This window comes from Nanorana parkeri, unplaced genomic scaffold (genome assembly GCF_000935625.1).
Source record: "Nanorana parkeri isolate BGI_ZX_2015 unplaced genomic scaffold, ASM93562v1 scaffold432, whole genome shotgun sequence".
NCBI lineage: Eukaryota > Metazoa > Chordata > Amphibia > Anura > Dicroglossidae > Nanorana > Nanorana parkeri.
In genome coordinates this window covers 608,273-621,719 of record NW_017306700.1, presented here as the reverse complement: position 1 = coordinate 621,719, position 13,447 = coordinate 608,273, and the positions used below count along the sequence as shown (strand labels likewise).

Here is a 13,447-nt window from a genome sequence, read left to right as displayed (position 1 = left end):
ATATTTTCTTTATAAGTCGAATGTATTTTCAAATGTATTATGGCTGCTAGATGGAGCTGAGGAGCATAGGAGATAAGTATTTTTTTATTTCTATGCTCTTCAGGCGAGACCCGCACGCAGCTCTGGTGAGACGCCACATGCAGCCCTGGGGAGACCCGGATAGAGCCCTGGGGAGACCGTACAGCTCTGGTGAGACCACACAGCCCTGGGGAGACCCGGATAGAGCCCTGGGGAGACCGTACAGCTCTGGTGAGACCACACAGCACACAGAGACCACATGCAGTCCTGGAGAAACCGCACAGCCCTGGTTACACTGCACAGCACTGGTGAGACCGCACAGCCCTGGTGAGACTGCATACAGCCCTGCTGAGACTGCACACAGCCCTGGTGAGACCCTGTACAGTCTAGTCAGACCCTGCACAGCCTCCTGAGACCTCGGTACAGCCCTGGTGAGACCCTGCACAACCCTGGTCAGACCCTGCAGAGTCTCCTGAGATGCCGCACAGCCCTGGTAGGCAACACAGTATGTAGCTTCATATTATTCTGCATTGCTATATAATGTATTGCTGGGGTTTTTAGTCCTCTATCACTGGTGGCATTCTGCATTGCTGTATAAAGGATTGCTGGGATTTATAGTCCTCTTTAGCTGGTGGTATGCCGCACTGCCAGTGTGGCTTGTGTGTGGGAAGGTATAACAAAAGCCAGCATGAATAAAAGTATAAGTCAAGCAAGCATTTCCGAAGGTGATATACACCTTATTACACCTATTTGTTACCCAGCAGATTTCAAATAAGCTTTTTTTCCTGCGGTTTATATATAACTATGTGTTTCTTTTTTGTGTAGGTTTGTGCTGCAGCTGGAGTTAGGATTATATCACAGAAAAATCCTTTGATCTGCAGTAACAGTCTGCACCATTTTAACAGTGTTATAAAGTTATAGATTTGTATTTATTAAAATTCACAGAGCGAATCACCCAGCATAACTGCATGTACAGTCGATCTGTGCAAATGGGGGGAAAAAATGAATATTATATTATATAGCATAATTTCTTCTTGTGGCCAGATGTAATTCATTCATAAGATTAGAGTGAATCAGAAAAATACCATATTATGGCCACTAGATGGAGACAAGGATCAGAGGAAATAAATACCTATTGTCTATGATATGCAGCGCCATCTAGTGGCCATAATATGGTAATATCCTGATTCACTCTAATCTTATGAATTAATTACATTCGTAGGACGAATGGCTCTGCAATTTTGTTTATAAATGCACTCCATAGTGTTTATGTATATTCTACCGCATATAAAGTGCTACAAATCCAATTAAAAGTTAAAAGTGGCAGTAACAGCACATAAAACGGTATAATTAAAAGAGCACAAGAAATGTCTTTCATGAGTAATTTAAATGCCTAAATATTGAAATTATATAATAAAGTATTTCTAGATAACCCAAGATACTATGTGATACATTTTCTAAAGTGAAGCCGTTGAGTTTTGCTTTAATGGAGAGAAAAAGACAGGGTGTAGAATAATTAGGAACAGGTGTAGTCACATAAGGTGACAACTTGTCTTATAATGTGACTACATCGGTAGTCAAGGAGCTCCACTTCCTGCATACCACGGAATAACTTCTCCTTAAGCAGAATACAGCTGTAATGTCATTAAACAAGCAAGATTTTGTACATTTGACTTGTTAACCTGTTCATACTGCCATCCACCTCTGCTAACTCTGGTAAAGGATGAATGACAGCAAGATTCATCTGGATGAGCCAAATGGTCCTGCTACACAGAATTTTATGGGATGCAATGACATTCTGGCAAGGGGGAGAGAGACGGAGCTGCTTTTCTTGTGATCAATTACTGAGGCCTGCGAAGGGAGCACCTGGGACGGATTCCAATGCAGGACTTTGGAAAGGTATTCCGCCACCATTAAAATAATGATACGGCAGAGCAGCGTGCTCAGACAGCAGAGTCGTGATCTACAGGCTCTCCAGGACCAGCACTGCTCCCTCTGCAGTCAACCTCCTGCCTGTCCTGAGATTGATGCAGGGCGCCGCCATCTTGGATGTGATGCCAGCAGGCCCAGCGGACTCAACTGACAACCTATAGCAGGGGTAGCTGAACTTTATGTATCTGACACTGGAAGTCATGTCTGTGGCTGTCAGAGTCTTGCAATGCCTAATGGGATTTGTAGTTTCACCACAGCTGGAGGGCCAGAAGTTCTGCTCTATAGTATTCCCCTCCATTTCTCCTCCCCCCAGGTGCTTAATAATAGGTTATGTAAATAGGTGAGGGGTGGAGGAGCTGGATCAGCGTAGACAGTAAAGGAACACCCCCAGAAGAGGAGAAGGCTATAATGTGCAAGGAGGGAGAACTCAACTTTTCTAGCAAGTTCAAAGACGCATTGCAATAAAATAAAATTATGTAAATGATTAATACTGCAAATAAGAATTTCTGTGCTTTTACCTTCAGTTTTGAAGTTAGTGACAGGGTCACTTTAAAGGCTCCATCTAGTTGTTTAAAGTTGTTTGAGTGCTTTACAAATTTGTTGCCAAAGCTTGCTGTACACACTGCTCTTACACAAGCTGAAGCCCTTGTGTGAACAAGGCCCTAGTAATGCTGAAACCAAAACATTCTTATCCATTGTGATCAGTGCCGCCCCTATAATGAGGCAGTTGCCTCAGACGGCATCTCCCTGGGGGGCAGCCACAGTGTCCTAGGACCTGTGACGCTCTGTGTGGCTTCCCGCCCAGCTCACTGACATCACCAGTTACCAGGAGCTAAATGGAACGTTCTGCCGTTTGACCTGCCGAGTAACTGGCAACCAGTGACTTCAGTGAGCCGGGTGGGACGCTGGGCACAGCCCCCCAAAGCAACTCAGAACTACAACAACCGAACACCCCCAGTGGCCATTCCCTGCCAGCACCCTAGACACCCCCCCCCCGCCCTAATAACGAGAGCAGATTGCCTCAGGTGGCAAATAGAGACAACCCTGCTTGTGAAGCATTAAAGATAAAAGTCCACCAAACTGTGTTTTTTCCAATGCATCACTCTGTAGGTCCCATTCCAGTCAATTCCGTGGGGACCTTTTAAATCAAGGCGCTTAGAACCCAGAAAGAAGATAGAATTCACCTTTATTTGTTATTTTTAAAGAAAAAAAAATCCACCATAAAACAGATTTGTGAGCTTTCACATTTGTGTAGGTTTCCTCGGGTACTCCAGTGTCCTCCCACACGCCAAAGACAAGCTGGAAGGTTAATTGGCTCCTCTCCAAAATTGTCCCTGTATGTATGCAGATAGGTAGGGACCTTAGATTGTGAGCTCCTTGAGGGCAGGGACTGATGTGAATGTTCACTATGTAAAGCGCTGCGTAAATTGTCGGCGCCGTACAAATATCTGTAATAATGATAAAAATAATTCAAGCTGCCATGAAAAAAAAAGTCCCTGGTATATTACGCCGGGCCTCTAGATGGCAGAAGCGATCCCCGTATGGTTCGCTTTCCCCGAATCATGAAAAAATGCAACTAACCTTCAAATCTCCCTCATTTATCTGTAAGTCACTATTATACAGAGCTGTCAACCTCAAGCTGCAAGACTGAAATCGGAGAGATTTGGGCTGTTTGACCAAGAAAATTAAATTCATTTAACCTCTTCGTGGCTGGGAGCCAGAGGAGTTTGACGGAACGTGGTTATTTGATCAGTCAGCTCTTGTCAACCTGTATTGATGGCTTGTAATTAGTACAAGCTGATGGTCGGTCAAACGTTCGACCGGAAAGAAAAAAAAATGTCTTCCGGGAATAGCGCGGCTGAGTTTCACAAATTCTGACTTATTTGGTAGCTTGTTTCCTGAGACCTCCGTTATTTCTGTACAGAGAAATTTTCTGTTTTACTTTAAAAAAAATACTGAGAGACTTGTTGACAAGATACAAGATTCTATTTAACAAGTGTTCCTCTACCTTGTACATCAGCCATTATCACTTTCTTCAAAGAACACGGTGTACAGTTCGTGATAAACAAGATACCAGCAAGTCTTCAAAATTTATACCAGAACACCCAATGCTGGAGTTCAAGTATGAAAGTGTATCTAAAGCCAACCAGCCAAGTCCATCCCCTGGCTTCTTATATACCTTGGACACTCCAACAGTGATAGCATCCGGCCATAATTCATGGCTCTCTTCATGTCCACCTGGGAGTTTTGGGTGTTCCCAGCAACCCTTCATAATGGGCACAGCAGGTGTGCAGACTCAGGAATTCAGCACAGGTGTGGTGGCAGCCACTCATATTAAACACAGGAGGTGTGCAGACCCAGGAACTCAGCAATGGGATGATGGGAAACCCTCATAATGGACACAGCAAGTGTTCAGAGCTAGGAACTCAACACAGGGATGATGGGAGTCCTGCATAATGGGCACAGCAAGTGTGCAGACCCAGGGAACTCAGCACAGGGCTGGTGGGAACCCGTCATAATGGGCACAGCAGGTGTGCAGGGCCGGAAGCTCAACAAAGGGATGATGGGAGTCCTGCATAATGGGCACAGCAAGTGTGCAGACCCAGGAACTCAGCACAGGGCACAGGGCTGGTGGGAACCCGTCATAATGGGCACAGCAGGTGTGCAGGCCCGGATGCTCAACACAGAGATAAAAGTATGCAAAATATCGGGGGCACCCCAGTCTAAAAACTGTAAATACAAAAAATGATGTGTTGTCCCTCCAAAATCCTTACCAGACCCTTAGCCAAGAAAAGGCGCCAGGTATGGTTTTTAAGGGGGGACCCCAAGCAAAAACACAAAATTAAATGTGGGGTTCACATTCTGCTTCACACCAGAGTTCCCATTTACATCAAGAGCCCGCCTTCTTCGAAGCCACTCATACTAGGAGCCCTCTTCACATTAGAGTCCCCCCTTTTCACATCAGGAGCCCCACCCTTCACATCAGAAGCACTCTTCTTGACATGACGATGTGAAAATTTTGAGGCACCACTGAGGAATACAAAAGGCACCCTGGTTGACAAAGGCAGGTCTAGACTATTAAGCGGAGTGTGGCGCTTCAGTGCACTATGCTGTAGGGACAAACCGCTGTCACTCTATGACTGGAAATACCTAAACAAGGGCCTTCATGGCAGGATCACCGGGTATTATTATAATGAAAGCTGCAGATTTAAAAATATTGAGCACAACTCCTGAAATGTCAAAGCTCACATTAGATTTTAGCGATTAGGTTTACATACACTTCAATTTTGGGATTGTGATCAAAGCGAGAAGAGCAGATACCTTCTGTTTGTACAAAGGGCTCTTCTGTGCTTCAGGCAGTTCTACTAGCAGCATTTCAAAATGCCTTTCATGACTAAATGAATATAGAATTGCAATAAAGGGCTTTTTTTTATATGTGTTATTATCCATTTTCATTTACAAATTGGCATGCGTAGTAATTACCTCCTCTATGAATTTTCATGAAAATTGAGTTTTCCTTTAGCTAGACTCGCACAGAAGGCCATAGAACAATGCCTACCACTTCTATTCTTGCCGAGTGAATACCGCGAGGTTGGTGGACTGTGCCAGAATCGCCCGGCAGCTGGCACGATCGGGAAAACGGTTTGTGATGTACTTGTGTGTTCTTTTTTTTCCGGATCTGTTCAGCCCGCTTCTTGTAATTACTTGAGGCTTTTAGGCAGAAATTAGCAAAGCAATTAAACTGCCTTCTTAGTGCTGAAAAAGCGGCGTCTCTGATGTGTCATTGAACGCTCTCTGTTTGACGCGATGGTGACAATGAACGTCTCAGCACTTGTTAACGGGGAACTGAACCCAGAAAACAAGGTTTTGGGTTCATTAACTATGTAATGTGCCACGATTACCAAGGTGAGTAATGTTTATAAAGTTGGGGGGTTTTTTGTTACGGGGCTTTTGTTTTTCAAGTTTGAATTGTGTCAAAGCGGCGGGACTTCTCCGCGGATTGATACGCACTCATTACACAGAAACAATTCCACTTTCAGGACGCCCAGGTTTCTTCAATAACTTCTATGTGGTCAGAAGGCAATTATGTTCTGGAAAGTGCTTTTGTGCACATTAAACATTTATAGGACACAATGTATGTAATATGCTACATCACCAGGTGACAAAATTTGCAGCGTGGCGGCTTAGTGGAGAGCACGCCTGACTTCAAGCACTGCGGCCTAATGTCGATCTTGGAGAGCACGACTGACTTCAAGCACTGCGGTCTATTGTTGATCTTGGAGAGCACGCCTGACTTCAAGCACTGCGTCTATTGTTGATCTCTTTGTAAGAAAACCAGGAGGTTGGCTGTCAATATCTTATGAGTCAGTGGCCTGGACTGAGCATGAGGATCAAGACAGTCAAAATTAACTCAAAACTCCTGAACTGCATAGGTATCCCTGGTCAGTCCTTTGACAGCTGTCATTGTGTCCCTATTGGATAAGGTTTCCTAGCCTACTGTTTCAGTGTCAACTATGACCATCACCAGGACAGAAGAGAAGGTCATTCAACCCAATGGGAACACAGACAGAGGCCCTGACAGAGTAACTAAACCAGGGGTAGGCAATCTTTGGCTCTTGAGCTGTGGTGACACTATGAATCCACTTGGTCATTGCCAGATGCTGACCTCCACAGGCATGACTTTTAGAGGCCGATGCATGATGGAGGGCTGATGTTTGCCTACCCTGGTCTAAACCTTCTCCACAAAGCTAAAGAAATATGATTTGTGTGATTCCATGCAAAGCAAACCAACAGGTTCACTTAAAGTGTATCTAAACTCAAGAACAAAATTGGAATATATTACAGCTTACCTGTTCTTAGATGTGGTGGCTGCATTCATTTTCTTTTTTCAGGCCTTTATTATGGGCATCAGGTGCGCTGGGGGGCGGAGGCATGGGTGACTAACCCTCCTGTCCCCCTCTGATAGCTTGTCCACCCAGCTGACAGCTCAGCCGCCCACTGCCTTCAGTCACCTCCCGCCCAGCTGACAGCTCAGCCGCCCACTGCCTTCAGTCACCTCCCGCCCAGCTGACAGCTCGGGCCCCATCTCCTGGCTGCCTCAGGGAGTGAAAAAGGTAGGGACGGGCCTGGCTCCAAGTCATTATTTTGGAGCCTACACAGGGTAGAAGACTCTCTCCCAGCCCTCATGTCAAAGTGTTGGGCCAATCACCTGGAACCAGCGCTGTCACGTGGTCAGAAGGGGAATGAACTACATCCCCCATAATTAGTACCGGGTATTTCACTTTGCCTTCAGTGTCCAAAAGCAGTGTCAGGGGAAGAAAGGGATGGTATGTGCTGCTGGGAAGGGAGAGGGGGTTATAAAAGCATTTTGTAAGCTAAAACGTTCATTTTGCACAAAAAAGGGAACGGTTTAAACCCCTGGTTGGGTTTCTTTTGTGTCATTTGTGTCCTATTGGGAAGAAGCAGAATTCTCCAAAGTTAGGGAAATCCCCTCGTAGACAGTTATCTGGCAAAATCAACATTTTTTTTGAACACTTAAAGAACAGATATAACAAAACACTTTCAATGGTTTGTCTAACGGCCCAAAAATGGAGCAAATAAGAGAAGTTTGTTGTTGGGGTTTACATACACTTTGCGTGACCTCGTGCCTTTGCTCTGTATAGTCAAAGCACGGGTCCACCTTAAGTACTTAAGGACTTTTGAATAAAACACACACTTGGGACTCCTCAGAATATATATATGTAGCTTACATACTGTATATTAAAGCAGCCTTCTAGACTCCACCCTCACTTCTTCTGACACCCCATATCTAAGTGGATTGACACTTTAAATCCTTTATATCTAATAGACAGGGACACAGGCTGAGCCTCTGTGTGAAATCCAATTACTTGGTTTAATTTCACATATCTATTTATTAAGTTGCTAGTAAAACTATTCATTCTCTCCCTCATTAATCCTGCCTGAGCGTTTCATTATGCTGCTTATTAATTACATAATATCCCTTATTAGCTAATAAAAGTGTAGATTGAAGACACTGAAACCTACTTTAGGTGTAATAAGTCTGCCCGTTAATGGGGAGAGGTGGCGTTAACATTGAAAGTGCAGATTTTCTATTGTGCCAGGGTGGCTCGACACCAATAAAAAACACCTTCTAATTGGAGCCATGCAGTCATCCTATATTATTTCATACCTTATTATTCTGCAAAGAAGGTAAATAACTGGTTTAAAATGAGCCTTGCGTAAGCCATGCTGTAAACACTGCAGAATTAATGACCTGAATCTGAAATAATAATAACCTTGCATCCTGATCAACCTTTTGGAATTACAATAATAAGATTCTTCCATCCACAACCTGTTAGAAGCTGCTGCAGAACTTATCTCAGGGCCCCTATCAGTGCACAACAGGGGCTGCTGGTACATGGGGCCCAGGCAAAAGAGGCAGGGGGCCCAATCAACGAGAATTCCTGACTACCTAACCTGTTTGAGAAACAGACCACAAAAACACCAAGCATTATTCCAGGATGCAGCTGGACCAGGAATCTGAGAGCACACCTATATTGTCTGGCTTTGGTCACATGGTAAAGAGCAAAGATGTCACCAAGGACTGGGGGTTTTAACAGGCAGGCGGCGTGGAGGCTAGTGATGGGCTCGGGCGGGTTTGCAGCTCCATGCGCCGAGCCGGCCAGGAAGCTGACAGCGCCAATCACAGGCACTGAGACATTTCCCGATCTGTGCAGCTGCGGACCGGGATAATGTCTCAGTGCCTGTGATTGGCGCTGCGGCGCTGTCGGCTTCCTGGAGGGCTCGGCACGTGGAGCTGTGAACACGCCCGAGCCCATCACTAGTAGAGGCTGGGTCTGTCCTCTTTTAGACCTGTGAGGACTGAACCCTTGCTTCTACAACACAGAGCACCAAGGATAACATTTAACACTTTTGCACATGCAACTGACAGAGACAAATAAACAAATACTTTCCTGCAGTATGACTTTACGTTTGTTTGATGAAAATGAATTGTTACTCTTAGGATTTTAAGATACATAGTATGCTTAGGTGATGTTTTTATTTCAAGTGTATCCAAAGCCAATACTTTATTTCTTTTGGTTAAAGTAGGGAAAGTCTGAAACCTCTACCGTGTTATTGGGCTATCTGTGTCTGGTTGGAGTTATTTCCTGTCCTGAAGACCCAGCAGAAGTGAGAGCAAATCTCTCCAAACTATAACAGGGTTATTTACAAAGGGGGTGAAGAGTTTGGAGAAGGCAGGAGAAGTGAACAATCTAGGACAACATAGCTGAACTGGAAAGTGAGCTGAATTGGAGAATGTTTCCAAATCAGGTATGTTGTCCTAGATTGTTCACTTCTCCTGCCTTCTCCTAACCCTTCACCCTTTTGTGAATAACCCTGTAAGGTAAATCCTCTTAGTTGTCTCTGGAGCAGTCATCCCCATTGGAAGACTTCCCCTAATCTCCTGTTATGGTGACAACGAAAACGCTTGGATTTGCCATCACTTTCTTTGCAGGTGACATTGACAACAAGAACAAAGAGCGAGGGTGAACATTTCCTGCAGGGACACAGGCAGGAATTAAAAAATTCAGAGGTTCTAACCTTTCCCTACTCCCTCCTAAACAAAAATGTTGTGGCCTTGGATGCATTTTACTAATATAACTACTAAGGGGTCTATTTATCAATGTTTCCATCCAATTTTGACCCAAGAGTCACGTATTTTTCTAAAGGAACCTTATGTAAAAATGTGTGAATCTTGGGTGAAAGTTGGGTAAGTATTGGGTAACACATTGACAACTCATATACTCAGGAGTAGGCAGCACAGTGATTGGTTGCCTCGGGTTAGAGCACTTTGCCCAATTTTTTATTGAGTTAGTGTCTAATCCATCAGGTTCAAAATACCGGTATTGGTGCCGATGCTGAGTATTTGGGCGAATACTCGTACCCGCCCAAATGCTCCAATACTTACCCCAATACCGGAATTGACAGGGTCAGGGGGAGATTCGCTCTGACCGGTAGTGCCACAAGGGAGCAGTGTCGCAAGGGAGCTGAAGACTGTGTTCTTTCTATAGAACACCGGCTTCCTGGGCAATCAGGAAGTAATTACCTGCTACCCAGCCTCCTGATAAGCTGGGCCCGTGGTACCTCGGGATGCCGTATCGTTATTTGGTATTGGCAAGTACCGAAACACCCGAAAAAAAAAATATCAGCATTCATACTCGATACCGAAAAAACAGTATAGGTGCATCCCTAGTTCAAATAGTGGCTTAGTGGTTAGTGCTTCTGCCTTACAGCCCTGGGGGTCCCAGGTCCGTATGGACACTATTTGCATGGAGTTTGCATGTTCTCCCTGTGCTTGCAAGGGTTTCCTCCCACACTCCAAAGACATGCTGGAAGGTTAATTGTCTCCTGTCTATTTTGGCCCTTGTATGTATGTATGTGAGATGGGGACCTTAGATTATAAATTGTTGGCACTATATAAAAAAACTATAATAAACTTCAACTGTGCTGAATCTACAAATCCCGTCATGTCACTTGGAATCGAGGCTGTCAGAGTCTTGCAATGCCTCATGGGATTTGTAGTTCCACAACAAATGGAGTGCAGAGGCTGCCTACCCCCGTGCTATACTACTTACTATAGATTTGACAACATTTTGTTTTATTCATTATGACACTGAGAAGTCTCTGGACTTCTCTGGATGTGGCAGAAAATAGTTATAAAACCACAATAGCTTTGTTACACTGGGGGGGCGGGGGTCACAGGTTTTCGTTTTTAATGCAGTATAACACAGAAAAGCACTTTGCACTGACAGTAACACCTCAGCCATTCCATTGAGCGCTCCGCAGGCACATCACACAGCGGCAACCTCCTCCTCATTGCATTCACACCTCACCTTCAAATCGGAGACGTCTCGGTAACATTGCTCGGAGCGGGTGTGATCTGACAGCTGCACGTTCCAGAAACAAGGGAGCTGATGCACCAGGAAAGGGTTCTGCTTTATGACAGCGTTGAAAATGTCCTGGGGAAGAGAAGACAGCTCAGCCCTCCTCACTCACAACGCAAGCAGTGCGCATCCAAAGCTGCAAATGTCTGTCTGATGTTGTCAGGATGAAAGAAATTCAGAAAGCTTTTAGCTGTTCATTTATGGAGCGGCGGATCGGGGTAAACTGTTCACTTCTTTTTAAAATAAGCTGGAGGATATCAACCCGGTGCAGACCGCAGAGCTGAATGAGCGCATGGAACTGGAGCTGACTGCAACTTAGTGGTTCTCAGTTCTCACACTGTCTGACCGTGTTAAAGTAGATGTAAACCCTAACTGGATGAGATTGAGCTCGCTAAAGCACCGAGTATTAATAACAATGCCTTTTTAAAAAAAAAAAAATACTTTTTTACTCTTTTTTTGTATTCCTTTGTTAGATCTCAGTGCTGCTGATCTCCTGCAGCAACTTCCTGTCTACATGCACTCCGGCAATGGCTACATGGCATTTCTCAGGGTGGGGGGGAGAGGGCACCTCCCTAAAATGATGGCAGATGGCTATTCCCTTGTTATCTGCTTTTTCGGCCACTGCCATATTTAAAAAAAACAACAACATATAGCAGGGGAATGAATAGCTAGGCTGCTATTGGCCATTTCAAATTGCAATAGGTAATAGCAGGCTGCCTATTGTACCCGCCCACTGCTGCTGTCAAACAGCAGAAGAGGACCTGAAGGAGAACTGCAGGTGCATGTCTGCTGATTAACGGCAGCAGTGGGCGGGTGCAATAGCCAGCCTGCTATTGGCTATTGCAAACTGAAATGGCCGGTAGCAGCCTAGCTATTCATTCCCCTGCTATATGTTTTTTTTTTTTTTAAACTGACGGCAGACAGCGGCCCCGCTGTCAAGATAAAAAATAAAACAGATAGCAGGGGATCCCGGAAAGGTTTACTCGGGGAGTAAACCTTTCTGGAATAAAACGTCTCTTTCCTGGGTGTCAGGGAGCTGCTATCTTATAGCGGGAGACTCGCAGAATGTCCGGGAGTGTTGAGATGTCTGCGACAACAGTGCCTGCGTAATGTGTGCTGAAATGACCACTTGCAGTCTCAATCGAAAACCTGTTTGACAGGGGGAGAATGGAAGCGCACAACTGGGTCATGGGCACCGAGCGTTGTCACCCTGCAACAGGAAATTCCTGAACAAGGAGGCTCAATCTGACTTACTGTAGCTTCCAATGCACATTGCGAGAAGCTCACATTGTGCAGTGAAATGAGAGTAAGCAATTTCAGTCGAGAAGAGGAGCCGGTACAACTGTGCAAGACTGAAGGGAAGGCCGGAGTTCACTTTTAAAGTACAACTCTAGGCAAACATAATCTGCAAGCATCTTCTATGGCATCAGTTTAAAGAACAACTCTGGGAAAAATCAAAAACATTTTCTTGTAGTGCCCCACTGTACTTGGCAGTCCATGCATTTCAGGGGTAGCCCCACTGCATTTGGCAGTCCATGCATTTCAGGGGTAGCCCCACTGCACTTGGCAGTCCATGCATTTCAGGGGTAGCCCCACTGCACTTGGCAGTCCATGCATTTCAGGGGTAGCCCCACTGCACTTGGCAGTCCATGCATTTCAGGGGTAGCCCCACTGCAAGGGTAAGTCTTTGATTTTTCCCAGAGCTCTTCTTTAAACCTCGTACCACCTTCCTCCAAAATCAGACTTCTAGAACTCAACCATCTGACGGGTGACTACAGTAAAGAATAGCTGTGAAATTCTGCTTCCTTAGTCAGCTCTTCCTCCTCAAGGGACAGAGACACATGCTTACAGACTGATGATCAGAGAGCTGACCCATGCTTTCCAGGTCTGGAGTGTTGAGTGCTGTCATGCAGGGGATTACAGAAACTAATGTAAGGATAGATACAAATATTTATACTAGCTGTATTTAAAATAGAATTATTATTTGTTTCACAAATACAGCATTGGAATAACAGGAGTTGTATTTTTAATGTAGTCATTAATTATTTTTAAAGGTATTGCTAGAAAAAATACCAAACTGTGTCTCCCTGTTATTCCTTATACAGCAAGCTGGGATACAGAGGGTCAGAACTCATGAGCCATTCAGGATTCTATTGATTTGTACAATATTGTCAGTCTAACATCGTGAATTTTCCAGCAGGCTCGAGGTGGGTCCTTTACCAAGCTGTACTGCTTAACAGCACGGGAGGTCAGGGACCTGGCTACACTGTCTGTCACAAGACTGGCTGAACAGAATTCATTTTGTAGCAGATAAGACTGCTCAGATATATGTATTCAGTCTATGTCCGTCTGTCACAGTCTTTGTTGTCTGAATCACATTGTTCTCACAAGTTGCAGTCTGAGGTACGCTATCCTGCATCCAGCATTGGTGCTCTTACCTGATCAGCCAAAGAGGTAGACAGCATGCTCATTAGTTCCCGTTCAGCAGTCAGACGCCACATCTGCTCCCATTTCATCTTGCGCAGTTTGTCCAGGAGCAGAAGAATCACCCC

General features: G+C 44.9%; 1 protein-coding gene across 2 annotated transcripts in view; it reads right to left on the bottom strand.

Moving 5' to 3' along the window:
• Nucleotides 1-13,447, bottom strand: part of LARGE1 (LARGE xylosyl- and glucuronyltransferase 1) — a 245,859-nt gene that overhangs the window by 16,480 nt on the left and 215,932 nt on the right. For both annotated transcript variants that reach the window (XM_018560110.1, XM_018560111.1), the window contains exons 7-8: nucleotides 13,334-13,446; nucleotides 10,845-10,970 (exon numbers count right to left, since the gene is read on the bottom strand). In XM_018560110.1, the coding sequence (XP_018415612.1) occupies nucleotides 10,845-10,970; nucleotides 13,334-13,446 (239 nt within the window). The remainder of the gene's footprint in view (nucleotides 1-10,844; nucleotides 10,971-13,333; nucleotide 13,447) is intronic.